The sequence below is a fragment of the Cyprinus carpio genome, chromosome A24 (assembly GCF_018340385.1).
Source record: "Cyprinus carpio isolate SPL01 chromosome A24, ASM1834038v1, whole genome shotgun sequence".
NCBI classification, from domain to species: Eukaryota; Metazoa; Chordata; class Actinopteri; order Cypriniformes; family Cyprinidae; genus Cyprinus; species Cyprinus carpio.
Window position 1 is genome coordinate 14,126,495 of NC_056595.1, and position 21,668 is coordinate 14,148,162.

The 21,668-nt window shown below is 35.4% G+C and overlaps 2 protein-coding genes across 2 annotated transcripts in view; one reads left to right on the plus strand and one right to left on the minus strand.

Moving 5' to 3' along the window:
* Positions 1 to 19,988, plus strand: part of LOC109113599 (thiamin pyrophosphokinase 1-like) — a 54,350-nt gene extending 34,362 nt beyond the window's left edge. The window contains exon 10 of the mRNA XM_042714264.1: positions 19,439 to 19,988. Coding sequence (XP_042570198.1) covers positions 19,439 to 19,578 — 140 coding nt within the window. The 3' untranslated portion in view covers positions 19,579 to 19,988. The remainder of the gene's footprint in view (positions 1 to 19,438) is intronic.
* Positions 19,657 to 21,301, minus strand: LOC109113600 (protein transport protein Sec61 subunit gamma). The gene is made up of 4 exons (XM_019126412.2): positions 21,206 to 21,301; positions 20,501 to 20,606; positions 20,013 to 20,115; positions 19,657 to 19,815 (listed from the first exon to the last, which is right to left on the minus strand). The coding sequence occupies exons 2-4, from the start codon at positions 20,592 to 20,594 to the stop codon at positions 19,806 to 19,808; spliced, it is 207 nt and encodes a 68-aa protein (XP_018981957.1). The 5' UTR covers positions 20,595 to 20,606; positions 21,206 to 21,301; the 3' UTR covers positions 19,657 to 19,805.
* Positions 21,302 to 21,668: the final 367 nt, after the last annotated feature.

The window sequence follows — 21,668 nt, forward strand, 5'->3', positions numbered from 1 at the left end:
CTCCAGCAAGCCTTCTGCGGAGGCCGGGGCTCGTCGTAAAAAAGCAAGCGCCCCTCCTCCTGTTAAATCCTGCAGAGGGCACGGGGTTGTTGTTGCGGTGGGACTGAAATGACAGATACATGACTGAAAAGTTTAGCTTTATTGTGTGAGCGACCTGCTGTTTCAGTGAAAGGAGGATTTTAAATCTGATTGTGATGACTCTGGACTATGACCTTTGACCTTGACTTTAAAACAAACAGCTTTAATAAGCTGAGTGGTGTAGGGGTTTTGAAGATGTCGGCATACTGTGAATGAAACATATTTATTTGTAAAAAGCCTTTAACTGGTCTGTAGAAATCATGGGCCTGTATGAGAAGTTTAGATTCAAAATGCTTTTAATAGGCTTACTTAAAAAAAAAAATATGTCTAAACTCAGCAAATGTACCTATATGATTCACTGCAGTTGTACTTTCATTTTTCACACTAATTATGATTACAGGGACAGCGTTTCAGTTTAATCAATACTTATTTTTGTACATTTCATTGCAAAATACTTTATGAACTCAAAACATTTTTACCGTAGTACATTTGTAAATAATACATTTTGATATTTGCATCACATAACCTGCTCCATATGTATTGCTTTTCTGACATGGTAAACTTGCTTAGAGCCTCACCTGGTGTTGCACTCAGGTATGAGTCCTGTGAAACAGAAGATATAATAAAATACTCAAATACTTTCAAATACATTTTAGTGGAAGCAAACTATAATGGCACAGTTGCTTCATTAAATGCATTTTTATCTATTATCTTTATGCTTGCTTTTTTTAACACTATCGATTAAGTTTATGGTAGGGTTTTGTGTAGGTGGAACAGTATTTTCAAATACACGATATAGTATTAACCTTTTAACGACACTCACTGGACATGTAATTTCAGTTTTCTCACTAATTATGATTACATGATAACTTTAGTCAGAGATTTTAAGGGATAGTTCACGCAAAAATAAAAATTCTGTTATTATTTTCTAAGTTTCAAACAGAGTCTCATTCCATCCTTCTCTTTTGCTTACACTTACAGGGCATTTTCAAAGTGAAGTTTCTAGAAGCTGCATGATAGCCCCATATGCATTATGAAAAAGAACAAATAATGAACACAAAAATTATATAGCATGCATATTTGTCGCATCTCTTGATGCTGTGTTTATTAGTCTTGTTTCATCTCATTACACTCAACTCTTGCCCAGACTCCCTTGAGTTTTGAGTGTGATAACAAGAGAAACATATTCTGAGAGATGACACACCAGTAATCACTTTTGTAATTTCCTGTATGAGTTTGAATAATTCTGCCTTTGGGGTTTTAGAAATATCTAGTACAATGGAGACCAGTTTGTGGGTAGGTCCTATTTTTCATATGTAATAGTAAATGTAATAGAAATGTATCAAAACAAACTGTTTCTTTTCATTTTAGCAGATAATTAGTTTTTGAAAATCCACTATTAGTCGTTCACTCTGGAAAAACGCATTTATAAGCTACAGGAATGAGCTTTATTTAACAACTTTATCATTAACATTAATAACCAGTTAATACTGTTTATTATTTTTAAGAAGTATTGCAATGATGATGCTGCAAACATATGTCTATTATATATTGAAACTGTTTTCCTTGTTTTAAAATGTGATTTATTTCTGTAATGACAAGAAACATTTATCATCATAATAATTTCTTATTATAATCAGTGTTGGAAAACAGTTGTACTGCGTGCTTAATATTTTTGTGGAAACCATGATAAAAAAATTTCAGGATTATTAGATGAATAGAAAGTTTAAAAGAACCACATTTGAAATAGAAATCTTTTGTAACAATGTAAAAGGTTCGACTGTCACTTTTAATAAATTTTATGTGTCCTTGCGAAATAAAAAAAAAGGAATAATTGTTTTATATATATATATATATTTGCATTCCTACTTCCTAAATACTTACTATAAAAATTTGACTCTTCTCTCACCTTTCGTCTCTCAGTCAGTCTTAAATATTCCCAGTATTTTGTGGATTCTTCATAACCACAGAAGTATTTACTTACACATAAGTGAATGTTTCCAGATAACAAGTGAAGAAGTGTGAGTTTAACTTCTCACAATAGCTGACGTACAGTTAAGTTCAGCGTAAGAGTATTCCACGTTTAGACTGGAGTTATTCCATCCAGTGCTTCTTCTGGGAAAAAGACCTGCAACACACTTAACCTTAAGCAACTTACCACCAGCATCTAGATGACACTCTTATAAACAGCACTCATACACACACACACAAGACATGGCAGATGTGTGTATGTTGAGAAGAGTTCCAGAGTATGTGTTTATAAAACCTTTGGGAATATATTAATGAATGCATAACGGAAAAAAATGCCAGGGTGAGGTAATCACGATGAGCTGCCAAGGAGGGCATCACAACTCAAGGCTTGTGTGCTTGTATTACAGTTATTTGAGATAACAAGCCACGAAATGTTCAGCCACACTAAGGGCATGACTGCTGTTTTCTCTGAAAGTGTTGACCTACTCAAACTGAAAACTGAGAGCATACAGTGTTACATTTGGTTTTGAATGTAGAATTAAAAGGCTGTTGACCTCAATGCTCAGTCCTTAAAAAGACAGATAAATTAATTTAGCAGTTGACCATACCATCACAGCAAGTCATGTAATGCATGTATGATGTGTAAATATTGAATAGTAATATTTACCTCAGTATGTTTTTGCTGTTTTGCTCTAATTGTAGACATTTGTGACAATTCTTTTACACTGATTGTGTTTTTGTTCTTGCAAAAGAACTGCATAAGATTCTCAATTTAATGGATTTTCTGTAAAGACTTTGTAAACTTAGTGTTTGGAAAGTTTGCTGTCTATTAAGACTAAGTACTAAATTTCATTTTGTTGCATCTTCTATGAGCTTTGTGGCTAGGGAAATACACAAGCCTTTGTGATTTGATTAATTCAATTTGTGTTTTAGCTTATGGGGACGTGTAAATAATAACTAATTAGAATTCATAACTGCTTTAGTTTGTATTTAGTGCTTTAATGAAGTCTGTTCTAAGTTGTTGTGTTTAGTGATTAACATTGACTTGTAGTGTTCTAATGTATAGCTTTTGGTTGCTATACCACTACCTAATGGAAAAAGTAGCTTGTTGTTAGAAAAAAAGTGTACTGAAAAAATGAAGTCACTAGTTTTAATCAGTCCCCAACACCGTACTGCTACTGTGTGCTAATCAGGCTAATGTTAGCCTTTGCTGCTAATGCTAACGCTCTTTGGCATTGCTTGTTTGTGCTGGTTTCTGAGAGGTTTTTTCACCTCATCATGTAAAGCTATTGAAAGTTTTGTCGAATTTGTGCAATTTTGGGAAAATAGGGAAGTCCACACCATAACTATAAGGAACATAATATCATTAGATTCCCTTTCAAATTTCTTTTTTCTAGCTGAACATTCACAGCCAATCAGAATCCATCCTCGAGCATTTAAAGCTGCAGACGACAAAACTTCAGTGTGCGTGTATAATAAACTGAATGCTTTGTTTTATTGGTTTGGGTAATTGTAGTTATCTTTATTGATGTAAATGGTCCTGTATTAATTAATTAATTTGAAAAGGTTGTTGAACTAGTTACTAAAAACTAAACAGTTTAATGAAATTCTTAACTAGTTCGCGTTTTGAAAGCAAGATTTTAAAAGAAAATAGAGATTTCATTTAAGTAAATGTTTCTTAAGAAAACCAATGTGTTTTCCTTATGCAATGGAAGCGATTCTGCCGTGACTGAGTCATTCATTTAGAGCTTTTAGCTTTAGTGTTGTGTTGTTGTCTAGTGGACTTTGGGGTTAGAACCTCATAGTGGTGCTCATTCAAACCTTTTGATTCAGCTTTTCTAGTGCAAGCCAGTATATTGCTTCCCTCCTCTTCAGCTGCACCTCTACAGATGATGGCACTTGCAACAGAAGCCCTGCTAACCCCAGATTACGACACATCCAGCGCAAAGCGATGCTGTAGAGACCCTTCTGCTCAGACGGTCAAGGCTCCTGCTGCTTTACTGGATATGATTTTTGTGTCCATTGAAAAGCACACTTTGTGTGAGAGATGTCATTGAAGGCAGTGTCTTCCCAGAGGTTAGGGGTAATTCATTAAAGGCTGTTTAATGGACGGCCGCTGTGGCCCTGAGTGATTTAGAACCTCAGACTCTCATTCTTGGTAATAGCGGCAGAATGGGATGACTTTACGGCCCATTACTATTCTGCTCCCTTGATATTGCTGTAGGGGTAGATATCAAGGCCAAATATTAAAGTTAGTCATCAGACCAGGGAAGGAGCTGCATTTCGAGAGGGTAATCATGACGGCATTTTGATTTTTGACAAGAACTTCAAAGAGCACTTAAAAGGAGTCTTGCTAACACCTGAAAAGACCTATAAAAATTTATACAGCTCAGTCATGTAATGCTGCATGTACTGTTCAAATGCACTTTAAATTAGTTACGGTACATCTCACTGTATTGAAATGAATGCTAATGCTACACTGTTAGCCTTTACTGCTGACATTGTTCGTTGTATTTGTGTTTCTTTGTTGAGGGAGGATTAAATCTGCAGATAGGGAAAACAGCAAATTTCCTTCTGTTCATGTGAATCTTTAAAGGACGTCACACTGTTCTTCTCAGAAGGCCTCAGCGTGAGCTTGTTTAACTGAGAGCTTATATGGGCAAAGCTTGACATTTTGACCATTTGAAAGCTAATGCCGCTCACTTTTTCAAGTGAAAATAATATTACTTTCTTTTTCCTTTATCCAGTCTTCAAGTGAACGATTTTGGAACTATTGTGGATAATGTCATTGCCTTCCCGACAGGAAATAATACAACATTATATAACTCTCAAAATTGTTGTTCACATGCTGTCCTCTGCACAACAGTAGTGATTGTCTCTGTTAGTTATGAAGGTAGGTCACCGTTTATAACATACTGTAATGTGCCGTTTTGCTTTGTGTTTACCATGTGATAGATCTGGACTGTCTTCCAGACTGAAACGGTGTTACGATCCCATGAGATAAATTACCGTAAGCCTCTCAGTGGGGTGATGTAGAATAGTTGTCGGTGGGGTGTTTTTACAGATCGGTCAATGTGAATATTTATTGTGATTACTGTGGTTAAAGCGGGCATTTATAGCTTTGCTGTCAGATTTCAGTTATTACCATAAAGACCTCTGAAGGACAGAATCTATTTAGTGTGTGGTTTTTTCAATGCAGGTAGATGAAAGGACTCACTTGTCTCCTTTTTGCTCTTATTCACTATTTCTCTCTCTCTCTCTCTTGTTTTGTTTTGTTCTTTAGCTTTTCCCTCGGCCTCCTAGTGTCTCAAAGGAGAGAATAAAGATTGTCTGAGGGGAAGTCAAGTGAGTCTTCAACAGGAAGCAAGGCTCGCTGGCCTGGGGCCATTGTGAGAGACTTTTGAACCAGTGCATTATTCCGCTTATTACATGGCTACTTACAATAAATAAAGAAATAAAATTATAAATCATTATTAAATTCTCTTTATATTTCAAACTATTATTTTTTTTTATTATTATTATTGTGGTATTATGTATTATTTATATAACTGATTGTTTTCTGCATTGTAATGGAATATTTTTCTTGGCATGTAGAAAATAATAAACTAATATTTTTTTTAATCAGTTATTCATTTATTTTAAATAAAAATAACTCTGTTGTTGTAAATAGAAATATTCACAAATCAAAATAATATTTATTAATTTATTTGTAAAGCTGTTGTATAATAAGATAATGTACAGTCAGCTGGACTGTATTCCCTTTAGGCAACATTAGCTGTATAATATAATGAACTAATAATATTGCCTTTAGTTATTATTATAATTTGATGTAATGTTTTCTGGTTTGTTTATTTGTTTATTTGTAATTTAATAAACCATAATGAAAAATCAGGTGGTTTGTATTCCCAGCTTGTAACAGCATAAATTAATGAACGAATAATAAAATAATCCATTCTTTAAAGTGAATAAAAAAATATTGATTTTTACTGAAAATATTTATTTATTTATTTTGGAAGCAATTAAGGCATAATGTACAGTCAGGTCTTTAATAATCACTTTAGGCAATACAACACCTTTCTCTTATCATGTGGTCAATGAAACAAAATTAAATTATATGTATTTTCCTGGCCACACATGCTAAAAATAAAATCAAATTTTTTTGTAGTGGGCAGGTAAAAATCTGGGTCCAGGCCAGCAAAAAAACAAAAAAAAACTTATTTTTGAGACCTGCCTCACACACATACATTTACACAAATACTGTATTTGTGTACATGACAAGAAGCCCATTCTCTCACATCTCGTGTTGCTATGTACAGCAGTTCATCTGTCATCTATTCTAGAGCAGAAAACATGGAGATTGTAGGTTGGAAGTCGTGAAGCTCATTCTTGTGGAATAATGGGTCTCAGATACCTCTACTGCAGATCGACCAGCATCAGGGACGGACCGCAGAGAGGAAAACCATGCAAACATTAGCCATTCTTGTGTAGACAGGGGGTGCATGGCTGAAAACATTAGTATAGATGTAAAAGGGAAATTGAGACACATGGGAGCCGTCACTGTACGTGTGCAAGTCGCACGCATGAAATGAGAGAGTGTTGGGGAGGAAATAGAAGCAAAGGCCATTTACGAAAGAGGATTTATATTCCCCACACAGATGGACACAGGAACAGCTATTCTCACAGCATGCTGCTGTGATATTTCACTAAGACGTAAAACCTGTTTTTGTAGATGGCACTAAAGATTTGCTGTATCTCTATGGTGACAGTGTGAGATGTGTTATAGTCTGACAAACATACTGATAAATGATGCATCATGTAGAGCTGTAGCCTAATCAGACTCAATCAGCCAGTTTTAGCAAATTTAAGGTTATATATTTGATCATGTCTTATCCAATCAGATGTATTTGTGCAAAATCACTTGAATGTAGGCAAATTAAGTTTTTTTTTATGCATGAACTCAGACATTACTAACTTCTAAGAATCTTTAAAGAATGCACAAAAATATGTTTTTATTCTGCCTGCTTGAAGTGTTGTCCTTCATTTATCCCTGCTTTATTGTGTCTCATCCGTTCAGAGCTTACAGGTTTATGCACAAAAACCTTGTATGCAAGCAGAATCAGTTTAGTTCAAAATGCAGCATTCTCAATCCTGAACATTGTCAAATGAAATTCCTTCTGCTTTCACCAATGATCATATGAGTAAATTGCTCCGTGATTGGCCTGTGAATTGCACTGGCTCTATTTGTGCCAAGTTCAGTATATTTTGAGCTAAAGGAACGGCTCATTTTTCTCTTACTTGGAGTTTTAAAGGGAAAGATGAAGATTTTTTTCTTTTATTTAGTGTTTTTGTATCATTTGTGTAAAATTACTATATTTAAATAGGATTTCCATCCTTTTTTGTTGTTCAGTGTCCTGTTTAAATGCCTGAAGAAATCAAATGTTGGAGAAGCAACTTTGAATAAAAATTTAAGTTACAGCAGAAACTTTTACATGCTGTACTTTTAATTACTGTATATTTAAAATATTCAAGGGGATGATCTGTTTGGTTTTTTCAAATATGGACTATAACTTTCAAATTATACAATTTATATAATTAAATAAAAGGCATATCTTTTCAAAAACAATTCAGCTCAAATGAATGAAAGATCTCAGGATAGCATAGGATAGGAAACTGTGAACGTATACTAAAACAACTAAAAAACAGAATACATTCTAATTTATATAGCTTGAAATTGGACTTTTGAAAACGCTACTGAACAAATTTTGTAAAGTTGGTTGATTTAAAGGGGTCATATGATGTTGCTAAAAATAACATTATTTTGTGTATTTGGTGTAATGAAATGTGTTTATGCGGTTAAGGTTCATAAACACATTATTTTCCACACTGTACATTATTGTTGCTCCTCTATGCCCCACCTTTCTGAAACGCGTTGATTTTTACAAAGCTCATCGGTCTGAAAAGCGAGGTGTACTCTGATTAGCCAGCTATACAATGTGTTGTGATTGGCCGAATATCTCAAGCGTGTGACGGAAATGTTACGCTCCTTACCATACTGTATTGCTGCAATGAGACAAAACCACTAAACATTACAAACGAGGCATTTGTTGCATCCAGTGGGGACATAATTACTGATTATAATGACTTATACTCTCTTTTTACGTGTTGCGTTGTGTTGGATCGTGCCACGTAAACATAAAACCATTTCTGCATTTATGATCAGAGAAACGACAAACAACAAGCGCTACTCTACACTGCTTAAAACTCACGTTTGAATCATCAGTGGCAAATCCTGTAAATATGAAAACATACTTACAGGCTGTGAGTCAGCATTATTTGTCAGAACACCGGCACTGTAGGCTACTCTCCCAGGAAACAGTCCTCTTCCTCCGTGAAATGGGTTGAACTCATCTGAATATTTGGTTTTAACTGTTCTGGAACAGTGTTGTAAATACAACTTAACCACTGATTTGTAGTTGTGTCCTCTTTTGGAAGGCCAAACAAAGTAGTTTCGCTTTCACAACGAAACACACAGTGTCTCCACAACATGGCGGCAGCAACAATACTACAGCGAGAATCAAAGTTACGCCTTCTTTCTTTGTGTGAACATTTGGGCGGTGTTATGCAAATCTTCCCACATAGTGACATAGACGTGGGGGTGTGTTAGAACGAGCCATTTTAGGAGGGCGTGGATGAGTCTTAATTTTTATAAAGATTATCTCTTTGGGTTTGAGACTTTAGTCTTTGCAACTTTAGGGATCTTATCTTTTCACGAACAGCTTGTAACACTCCAAAGAGAAAGGAAAACTTGAAATCGCATCATATGACCCCTTTAATACTTTAAAATGCCACACTGCATTGAAATATACGCTAATCATACGGATAGCCTTTACTGCTAACTCTCCCCTTGACATTGTTAGGTTGTATTTGTATTTGTGTTTCTTTGTTGAGGGAGGATTAAAGTGGAAGCAGAAAATGAAGAGTCGTTGACAGACTTCCTACTGTTCATGTAAATCTTTAAAGGACGTCACGCTGTTCTTCTCAGAACGCCTCAGCGTGAGCTTGTATAGGATGGGCAGAACATGACATTTTGACCATTTGAAAGCTAATGCCACTGACTGTTTATAATAAACATGGGAATTTTAAAGGGAAAGAGGAAGAAAATGTTCTTATGTTTAGTGTTACGTGTGTCATTTATGTATTTAAATTGTATTTCAAACCCAATATCGTGGTATCATTTGTATGGAAAAAGTACAAATATAATAGTTAGGTTGCAAAATCATGTTTGCTTTCCAGTTATACTTTTGAAAACAAGAATCCATTTTAATTAAATACCTTTAATCATATTAATTTTAATAAATATACATTGTAGGCGCTTTTGTCTTCATTCTTAAACCATTTTTACCTGATTTTTAAACCAGCCTGAGCTGGTTTATTTTGATGGTAACTTATTCAGTTGGACAGATGTCCCAAAAAAACCCTCTTAAACCAGCCAGGACAGCTGGTTTAAGACTAGCCTCACCAAGCTTAGGCTGTTTAAAGCATTTTTCAGCTAGGTTAACATTTTAGACCTTCAAAGAAAGCGTTACAGAAATGATACCTCCAATTGTGTGGCTTTTCTATTTGTTTTGGACTTGAGCCATGAAGTAACTATCTTTTGCATGGCAAGCGCCTCTCATAATTTATCTAGACTAGTTTTTACTACACTATTGCTCTTGCGATGGACAAGAAAACACAGTGTTACGCTCTCAAGCTTTCATTCTTTGATGTGTCCTCTAAAAATAGCCCTTTTTTGTCAATACAGGCCAAAACAACCCAACTTCATTGATTTTAGTGTTTTGTCTGCTGAGAAAAGCTGAGGGAGGAGATAACGGAAAGGTGGCCTTTGATACTTTATAGTGCAATCTGACCAACAGGTTCTGTTGAGAGCGAGAGAACGTGTGCAGGCTGTGGAGTGTTTTTAAAAGGGTCATTTGAAGGTTTTCTTTTAGTGTCGTGGTTATAATAGGCTGGTGGTAATCTCTGTTTCTGACGTGATGGCGGTGACCCTCTTTCTGTCTCTGACTCTTTTCGGTTTAGTTTGTGCTCCACAAAACACGGCCCATACTTTGGGAATTGAGAAGCAGATTAAAGATGTTTTCATGGATCAAATTATGTTGATAGGTTTATAGGATTTTGGAGGTAAAGCAGGTTTGCCGTAATCACCCTATAGCTGGTTGACTTTCCAGGTCATCTGTTAAAAGGTGAGAATGAAATTCAATATTTTCTAATAAATAATCAAACTGCTGCGTATACTTCACTCCAGGCTGCTCATGTAGATGCTAATCTAACTGTCATAATATATATGAAAATTTATGGAGTGCAGATCAAAGTCAAACTCAGTAAAGGGGATTGTTTTTGTAATTAGTCTCCTTCCTTTTCATTTTAATTAAAAACAGCTCAATGCCAGACTCTTTGGAAAATCACAATCATCTGCATAATGCATTTGAAAATGCATACTTACTTACACAAATGTATTTCTGGGATATTATTGTTGTTTTGAATGCGGTTTCATTTATTTGTATTTTATTTCTAATTGTTTTCATGCCATTTCAATGTAATTTCACTGTGATTTTTTTGTTACTTGAGATAAAATGAACATTAACTGAAATAAAATAAAATAAAAAAATCGTTTTAATTTCATTTAATTTGATATACTAAAATAAATAAAAAATAAGACTGAAAAAACTATATACATATAAAAAATGTAATTAATTATAGTTTTAAATAATTAATTTAAACTATAATAGTTTCTCAAGGATACTAAAATAACTGCTTTTAATTTTTTTATGATATAAAACAAAAATTTATTATATTTTTATTTTATATAAATATTGTAAAAAATTATTACTGCAATTAGTTATCAATATGTAAATTTCAATATTAAAATAAGTAAACGTAAAAAGTGACTTAAAAGTTTTTAGTTTAGTTTAGTTAAGCTGGATATTTAAATTATCTCAACCAATTTTAAGTTTTTATAACTAATTGCAGCAACATTTTTTTTTACAGTTTTTTACAGTGTTAAGTTTTTATTTCAGTTTTCTACATATAAAAATATTTTTTTAACAGTTTTCGTTTTACTTTTCATGAACCATAATAACACTGTGGTATTCATGTGAAAATCTTATTTGTTTTTCTGATTAAGGAAGGAAATGGGGAAAAGTACCTGTTCAGTCAGGGAGAAAAACATTTTAAATCATTTTATCTGAAATCATAACCTCTCCACCTAGGGCGATAATAAAAACAAATGAGCTAGCCGCTCGGGTTGTGGGGTCACGTGGGAAAACGATCAAAGATTACTAAGCGCACTTGTGTTGGTGAATCAATACGCTGTCATTGGTGAGGCCAAATAGCTCAAAGACTTAGTTAATGCCATTAGCTTGCAAGGGAGTAGGTCAAAATGGGACAAATACTAGTTATAACTGACAAAATAAACTAACCGAAATTGCATGTCATTATTTTGTGGCACATCAATTTCGGGGAAGGTGTCATAGATGCAATTACTTCCCCACAAATGGTCTTCCCACTGCACAAAAAGCTTCTTTTGAGGTCTTGAAAGATGTCAGGTCTCTTAATGGAACAATGGCTGACAAAGCGTCCTGCTCTGCATTTTCATTTGCATATCAGAATGACTGTGAGTGGTGAAAGAGCTTCAATTCCATCAAAAATCAGCTGACAGGTTTTGTTCAGATCAGGAAAGAGCAGACTCTCTCTCTCTCTCTCTCTCTCTCTCTCTCTCTCTCTCTCTCTCTCTCTCTCTCTTGCTCATTGCATGATGACAGTAATTCAAACTGGGCTAAATGCAATCCCACATTATGCTCACTGTTAAGGTAAAGTGAACATGACTCAGCAGGTTTTAAAGCGCACCATAACTCTGATTGTTTGAGCGTATGGGAAGCGGGCAGAGCTTTTTAATATTAAGCTGTCAAATGGATAGCGGGGCGAATCCTCAGCAAGAATGACTTCAGAGAGACTCGTGCTTGTAGGAGTCCCAGAAGTGTCTTTTCCCATTCCACTAATGTGCTCCTTAGCCCTATGAGACACAACTTCGTTGCTGTGAATTTTAATGATGCTTTTAGGGGTTGGGAAATGTGTAAAGAGGAAAAAGAAAGCAGCATCTGAGATGCTGTGAGACGGAATCAAAAAAAAAACAATGGATGTCAAAAGTCAGTAGAGAAATCTGAGCCTGGGGCTGAAGAAAATCCTTTGAAATGACAAATACAGGCCGGTTTGCGCTTCTGTGTGCGTAAGCTTTGGAGGTGTTAGCGGTTTTGTGAGTTTAAAGAGACGGAACAGAGCCCCTTTTATCCAGTTCAAGACATTTAAAACAATGACTGGAATCCTGCCTTCATAAAAGCGCTTTGAATGCATTGGCAGCATTTTCCAGATTAAATACTCAACTCTAGGAGCTGCTTTGCAGTGCTTAAGATTTCATCTTTTGATTATGTCATCTTTTCATTTCATTGTGACTTCGTCACTTGGAAGTACTGAGGTGGTTTTTCCAAATCACATCCTTCTCATGCCTTAGTCACTGTTAAAAGACAGCCCTATTAAAATGACTCAGCGCACATCACTTCCTGTCCTGATTCTAGTCTTGCTTTGGTCAAATGGATGTTGATGTAACTTAGTGTTTTTGTATCTGTCTTCCTCTTCCTAATATTTCTAAACCCATGAAGCTAAATGGTTTTTGTCACATTGCATTAGTGTTCAAATGTTTTGAGAAAATTGTTAATAGCAATATTATTTCAGTCATACAAGACCTATTGAATCCATACCAATTTGCTTTTCAGTCCAATAAAGGAGCTGACAATGCTATATTAACTGCTGCATTTTGAGTCAAAAAAAAAAATAATGCAAAAAAATGATTGGTTGGTTTTTCTGCAGCTTTTAATCATATCAAACCATACTTGTTGGCGTAAAAATTGGTAAAATGATTTTCTCTAGATGGAGGCCTGATTTTGTGGTTGTTTGATTTTTTTTTTAAGTTGTAGAGTTCAGCAGGTTCAGGAAGGTTGCTCTATGTCTGATGAGGATAATCATGGACCTGTATTGGATTTGTTCATATTTTGGTGTGAAGAATCAAATCTTGTTCTTAATACTTTAAAAATCAGGAAATATGCATCGATTTCAGGGAAGAGTCTATGCTGTGTAGTACAATTATAAAGGGAGAGCCAATTCAGAGGGTTACTGAATATAAATATCAAGGGATTGTCTTAGATCACTGGATGCAGTGGATAAATAGACTGAAGTTGTTAGCAAAAAGGGACATCAAAGTGTGTAGATGCTTCTGTATTTGAAATGTTTAGTTATTTTATTGAGAGTGACATAAAATTTGGTATCACTTAATGTTTGGAAATGCTACTGAGGCACAAGAACAAATTTACTAAACCAGATCCCTTAGGAAAGCTGAGAAAATCATTCTCAATAGGTTTAGGATGCCAGTTCTGAGTAAGAATTGGACAAAAATAATAATTTCTGCCACAGGTGATCAAGATAATGAATGAAACATGATTACATGAAACATTTTTTTATAGACTGTGTTTGTGTTGTAAATTATTATCTTTTTTCTGAAATGTGTCAGCAATTCCCATGTTAATAAACTAACTGAAAAAAAAATCCCTACAGGGATAAAGTACCTAAATAAAGTCCTTTAAGTCTTAGGGGTTCAAAGGGGTTTTTGTTTTGTTTTGTTTTGTTTTGTTTTGTTTTGTTTTGTTTTGTTTTGTTTTGTTTTGTTTTGTTTTGTTTTGTTTTGTTTTGTTTTGTTTTGTTTTTTGTGTTGTGTTTTGATTTGTTCAGTTTTTGTTGTTGCTGTTGTTGTTGTTGTTTTGTAGCATTAAAAACTTCTTCAAATATAAAAAAAACCCTCAAACTTTTGACTGGCAAACACCATAATGTTGTGTAGATGGACAAGCACACTCATGACAGCTTTCTCCACCTTGAAGTCAGTTTCTTCACAGTTATATCTCATTCTGTAAAAGCAAACCTGTTCCATTTTTAATGTGCAGAGTTTTTGTCTCATCTTCTCCAAAGGTCTTGCGTCCTCCACCAAAATGCAAGAGACAAACTTTTTTTTGTCATATTTATTTTATTTATTTTTTTACTTATTTTGAAGGACAGCTGCATGGAGTATGATAGCCTTTTATCAAACTCAAATATCAAGAATCTGTATTTTCTAATGGATGACTTAGACTCTAATTCATTCTGTCTCATCTGCAAGGTTCATTGAGGCATTTCCCTTTGAAACTGCATGAATGTATAACCTTGGCTCAGCCTGCACTCTTCAGACAGTGGTTTACATCAAAAGGACAGACTGAAACATTTTCATTTCTCTACATGCAGTCTGTCTGCGTTGCATCTTCTAGTCTTTATTATTTTAAATTGGGGTTCTTTATGATGTGTGTTGCTGAGATGCCACCTCTGTTTAGGAGGAAATGATGTAACTGCAGGGGACCAACTGTCATATTCCTTTGGGAAAGGCAGAAATCAGAGCTTCTCTCATTTGAAGGTCGAATTAGCATTGTGTCGTCGCCTCAGCCTTGTAACCTCCCTCCAATGAGGCCATAAACATTTAATAGAAGCGCTATCAATGCCCACCAGATGGCTAGTACAGCAGCACACCTCACCTCACACGATAAGCACAGAGCAAGACGAGTTTTTGGGGCATAAAAGTATCGTTTTTGCTTCAAGATTATCAACTGTGACTCAGCCCCATGGCTATAGCATGTTTTCAACTCGGTTCCTCTCTGGGCCTCCGTGTAATTTGCTCTGTAAATATTGGGTACTTAAGCGAAGTACATTGGTGTTGTAAATGCAATTACTGCATGCAAACATCTTCATTGTTATCAATAACAGCAACGCATTAATTTCTGCTCTTGCCGCAGTGTCAGATATCGATCGGAATCGGGCTGAGGAGATTGCTAATGAAGTTTTCTGGGTGCTCTGAGAACCAGCTTTGTGTTAAAGCCAGATTTGTTATTCATGCTTAACTGTCCAAACTTTGATATCTATCATGCTAATATGGTAAAGATCCAGTTGGATGCAAATATTTGTTCTCCCTGTCGGTTGCTTTGACAAACTTACAAATAGCAAACTTACTATTAAAGGAAGAGTTCACCCAAAATTTAGCATTATATCACTTACTCACCAATTGATCCTCTGCAGTGAATGGATGCCATAAAAATGAGAGTTAAAACAGCTGATAAAAACATCACAATAAACCACAAGTAATCCACAAAACTCCAGTCTATCAATTAACGTCTTGTGAAGCAAAAAGCTGTGTTTGTAAGAAACAAATCCATCAAGACATTATTACAGCATTTGTAACTTCAAACCATTGCTTCTGGCTAAAATCCATCACCTGTTGTCCTCTCATTTCAAACAAATATGTTTAGAATGGTTTTGGACTGTTTTCACTTATAAACAGGACTTGATCTGTGCATATTTCGCTCCTGATTCAGACGAGACAATTTTTTCACTGGAGAAACAATATTATGGATAGAGGACTTGTATTTTAGCTGGAAGCAACAGCTAAATTTTATACAGCTAAGTTAAAAACATCTTAATGGTGGATTTGATGCTTACATTAGACGTTAATTGATGGACTGGAAGTGTATTGATCACTTGAGGATTATTGTGATGTTTTTATCAGCAGTTTGGACTCTCATTCTGACGGCACCCATTCACTGCAGAGGATCCGTTGGTGAGCAAGTGATGTAATGCAAAATTTCTCCAAATCTGTTCTGATGAAGGAACAAACTCATCATATGTTTCCAGCTAATTTTCATTTTTGGGTGAATTATTCCTTATTAGTGTTATTTGCTAAGGCTATTAACACTACTATTGCTCATTTTTAGGGTTAAGGATTTGAAACCTCACTTGATCTGCACAGTTTGTGTGAGAGATATAAATGATACTTCAAATTATCTGGATTATTGAGGTGTGATATTACTTTTCTAGCCGATCAAATTGATACTTTTTACCTAGTGGATGATAAAAAAGAAAAATATATATAGTTATAGACTTGAATTGAAGGAGGTACCTGAGCTATATTTTTGGGCACGAAAATATCATAGAGACTTATGCTACCAGACAAAAATTTGGGGTCAGTATTTTTTTTTTTTTTTTTTTTTTTTTTTTTTTACTTATAAAGAAAACTTAATACATTTTCTGTGTATTAATTGATCAAAGTGACCATAAAAAACGTATAATTTTAAAAAATACTTTTTTAAAAGCTGGGGGGTTTTCTATTCATCAAAGAAAATTTTTTTTATAATAGTTTCCCCCCAAAAAATAAGCAGAACAAATGTTCTAGCAACCTCCCTCATTGAATTACCATAGAATACTGTAGCAACTGCTATTTTGGATAGATCATGTATATGGGAGCATACATTTCGGCAAAATACATATAGATTTTATGGTAAATCTGTAGGAGTCATTTACGGTACACTGCAGGAAAGCAAATCAATATTAATTTACACATCTGCCTCTCCACCACTGCATGCATATCTATGTTTGTTTTCCTGTATGTGTCTGCATGAAGAGGTTTCCATGAAGCCCCTGTAATGTGTTTTGAATGGAGGCTGGGATTTTCTGCTCGTGTCTGTGTGTACTTCCTTAATGCCCATCTGTCCACACATCTGCTACCACACATTCCTCCACAGCACACTGTTCATCTGAGTGTCCACTATCAGAGTCATTGGCTACACTGTAGCTCGTCAGTATACTTTTGATGAAGAAGACATTGAGAGGTCAGGGATCTCATTTAACCACTTCTTTGATAAAGAATTCTGATCTGACGATGTCCCTCTTGCTGTTAAATTTCACAGTTGATTTCAGATACCACATCTCACAGTGCTTTGTCGCCATCACTGGTCAAACTGCGAACTGCAAGATGTGACCAGACACTGCTTTAGGTCTTTCTGTTTGATTAAACATACTCACTAAATGTGTGTCTGTTAGAGCGGCAACCGGGGGGTGGTAAGTTAATTTCAAAGTTTAGTCAAGGTTATCAATGTTTAGATCTCTGCAGCTATTGTTTGCTTGAAATTGACTTAATTATCAGCGTGATTAAAGAGGAGGCCATTGTGAGCGGTTCATCGCTAGTGACAGACTAAAGTCAGACGTCTCCTCTTGTTTTTTCTCTTGTCATGCTGTCTTTGAAGTCCGCTGATATTTCTTTAGACTTTGAAGTTTGTTCAGCAGCCTCAGAGTAAAACGGCTCATCCAGCGTCTGCTATTGCCTTGTTTACTTCGTGTTCTCTAGCTTCGACTGGATAATATTTTAGGGGAAATATAATTTTCATGTGTTAAATTTTATGCGTATTTACTGTTCAGTGAAATTAAGTCTTCCTCAGCATAGGCAGTTAAAGGATTCAAGGTATGAATTTGATAAGGAGAGTTTGTTTGCATGCATTTGTGTTTAGGATTGTGAATGACAATTTATACTTTATGAAATGTCATTTTTCAGTCAGTCTTGGCTTAGTGTAGTATTCCATATATATATATATATATATATATATATATATATATATATATATATATATATTATATATATTTGATTTGAGTCATATGGCCTATCATAGATAGATAGATGGATGGATAGCAAGTTGCTTTACAGTCTTTGTATCAGAATTACTTTAGTGTGAAAATGTATTATAAATGCATTACTTTGATATAAAAACTAAAAATATAACATCCTTTTTTTAAATAACTTAACTTGCTTATGTTTTTGGCTACAGTGCATACTTAGTAAAAGTCTGGCAACAGTTTTCAATACTTTTAACATCTCTGTCTACAGCTGATTGATGTAAAATGTAGTAAACAACCATGCAGTTTTGCCACTGGGGGTCAGTATAGTCTCAGTAGAGACCTAACGTGAAGTTCTCTTACTAAAGCTATGAAAACAACCGTTTTAATATTAAAGTTTGACTTTGAATAGTTTCTCATGAGAACTTTTGCAGAAGAGTACAAAACCACAATGTTAACCAGTCTGGTGCTCCAAATAATAAACTCTCTTCTCTGCTTCAGTGGCCTGACATAATTGACTTTGGTCACGTGTACCTGATGTTTTAAGGGACCACCGAGAATTCTTAATTCAGTCACATTGCTGCCAACAGATATAACTCCTTTCTGAGTGGCACCTGGGTTTCTCTGAAGGGAATAGCATGCTCATTGATTGAGAAATGTATGCTTTTGTTGCTGGATGGCTGGGACCATTGAAGTGAGAGCCATTGAACTCTGTCTGGCACCCAGATTACAGCACTGCTGCTACTCGGGCTTTCCAGTGAGCAGTTAAACTGAATGAGAGAGCCAGAAACAGAGAAAACAGTGTCGTTCCCACCAGGTTATGCGAGGGCATGTTCTGTCCCTCTTTACTCATTAAAACATTTCCACATGCACCCCTGGTGGGTTTGGAGAGAAGCCTCGGGTGGCCAATTTAATTAAAACCACAGCAGGCGGATTCGGTGTATTCACAGATTTTGGTGTTTACTTGGATACATCGGGGGGCATTTTTCAATTTTATTTTGGGGTTATTTTTTTTCCCTTCTGTGCACATTAAATGCATGAAAATTCTCATTCATCAAGTACCTTAAAGGAAGAGGTCACCCAAAAATGAAAAATTGTTGAAAATTTATTCACCCCGAAGCCATCTGAATGTAGATTAATTTATTTCTTCATCAGAACAGATTTTGATAAATTAAGCATTGCATCAGTTGCTCACCTAATAGATCCTCTGCAGTGAATGGGTGCCGTTAGAATGAGAGTCCATACAGCTGATAAAAACATCACAACAATCCAGAAGTGATCCACATGCCTCCAGTCCATCAATTAATGTCTTGTGAAACAAATCCCTCAGGGTGTTTTAACTTTAAACTGTCAGTTCAGGCCAAAATACCTGTCCATAATACACAAAGCTTCCTCCAGTGAAAAAGTCTATCCTCGTTGTTCTTTCACATCAAAATCCACTAAATGGTTCGCTCGTTAACAGTGTTTGAGCTGTGCATATTTCTCTCCGGATTCAGACATGTTTGCTGGAGGAAGCAGTATTACGGATAAAGGACTCATATTTTAGCTGGAAGCAATAATTAAAAAAAATAAAACAATAATAATGGATTCCTTGCAAATATGCAGCTTTTCACTTCACAATGCATTAATTAATGGACTGAAGTAGTGCAAATTATTTGTGGATTGCGATTTTTTTTTTTATCAGCTGTTTGAACACTAATTCTGACGGCACCCATTCACTGCAGAGGATCCATTGGTGAGCAAGTAATGTAATGCTAAACTTTCTTTTTAACAGTTTGGAATGTACATAAAACTCTACTTCTTAACTTTTGTCCCCACTTTATAGACAATCAAGTATTAACTTTTGGACAGCTTGTAAGCACATCCAACACTTATGAGGACCACGACCCCAAAGAAGGCAGAAAACCTGTGAGGATCACCACCGACAGGCCACTTTTATGGAGCATGGGAATTAAACCACAGTGAACAAAGCACTGGAGCAGCAAGCCTTTAAAACGTGCCTTTCTTCAGGACTAACAGCGTTTTATTAATGAAGACAATGAGTAGTGTAGCCTTTGATTTATTAACACAGCCAAATATAAATGTTAACACAAAAAAAACATTTTTTTTTTTTTTACAAATGTTCGCAGTCAGTCCATCATCCAACACTTTCAGGCAGCCGAAGGTCCACTTGGCCTCACAATGCAGCTGATTCAACCACCACTGTTAACAAAAGACAAACAATCCTGCTTTAATCTCAGACTAAATCAAATCAAAAACTGAATGAAACAAAGTCTGTTCAAAAGGTACTGTATATGCATTGTAGTATTTGATTGTATCATGTTTTAGTAATCAATGGTTTTTACACATTACTTGCAATAAAAGACTGAATTACATTGTGTTTTTTGTGGATTACTTACACAATGATGTTGTTGATGGGGATGTGGATGAGTTTGACAAAGAATCCAATGAAGCCCATGATGGCAAATCCAATTGCTGTTGCCATGGCAATCTTTTGGAATTCTAGAGACAAGGAAATAAAAAAAAAAAGCTATTTTATCAATCATGAAACAAACAAGTACATGTAATGTTAAATATGTTAAGTAAATACAAATATAACACTATACAATCAGCAGATGGAGTACAGATTAACAAGACAGTTCGCATTAAGTTTATAAATACTCAATTTTTATTTTCTTATAAACTACTAGTTTCACACCGTTTTCCCTCGAAACTGCTATTTGTAAGATTTTTATCTTTTTCATTATCAATATCTTTAACATAACCTGCATTCATCTTAAGAGAATTTAATAAAATTAAGATTTTCATGCATAATTATAGCATTAGTTTTCCAGAAATATCTTTATGCTGAGCAAATCTTTTCAGAAAGACAAAAGAGTGGACGTACCTTTTCTATCTGGCTTTGTGCATCTTTTCACGAGTCTGATGGAGTCCTTGACGAACTGCCTGCTGGGCTCCACGAACTGCATGACCTGGTCCATCCTGATGTGAGGCTGGAGAGAGAACAGAACTACAAACACTGAACACCCACATCAGAGAACTGAACCACAACCAGACCTCTGCATTACTACACCAACATCTCACAGGAAAGAGTCAGATGCTTTATACAGGTTTCACTACGTATGAATTTATTAAAGCCCCATATCACAGTGACCCGAAACCCAATCACAAGAATCCCATCTCTTGAAAAACTAGTTTTTGAAACAGATTCTCAAAAGGTCCCAGTTGTTAACCACTTAACTTAGTTAACTAGTTACAAATAAATGACCATAATCTACAGATTGCCTAACTAGCACTGTTAGCCTACATGCTAGACACTTTACACTAGATAATATCATTATAAAACGACTTTGATAATCATTTCTAAATGTATCTATAAACAAATAGAAAATAAGCATCTAAAGGTGAAACACTTTTAAACTCAGGTTAAGAAAGTGATCATATCTGATCGATCACAAACTGTTTACGTTGAAGCTCGCCGATCACAGCAGACACGTCCTCAGTAAGACGCAACCGTAAAACCTCATTTTAAAACTGCATTCTTTACTTTTCTAGACTGCTAAAGACACAAAATCGACAAAAAGAAGCTTACCTGTGTTAACAAATCAAAGGAGGAAGCAGTTATTCAGCTGCAAGTAACAAACTGACTTCGCTGTGGGTGAAGCCACGTAGATGTAACTGCGGAAAGACTGACGCAGCGCTAAGAGTAACGCATGCGCGCTCGCTCACGACTCCTGCGCAGTGACGTGCTCACTGCCATCTAGCGACTGGAGTTTACGGCCCAAAACGACCTGTCCACGTCATCATTACCGCAGCAGAGCTAGACACAGCATTGATGTCTATCGGCATATGCACTTTTTTCAAACAGTTTATCTAAACACAGTTTACCTTAAAAATGCAACGAGTTGGAGAAAATATGAGATGGGAAATATATTTCAAAGCTTTTGCGTTCGCTCGCAAAGTTTCTCGGTGAACACAAAATGTTTTGCGAATGAACGCAAAGTTTCTAGGTGTGATATATTTGTTTGTATGTGTTTTCGCAAGTTTAAAGTAAA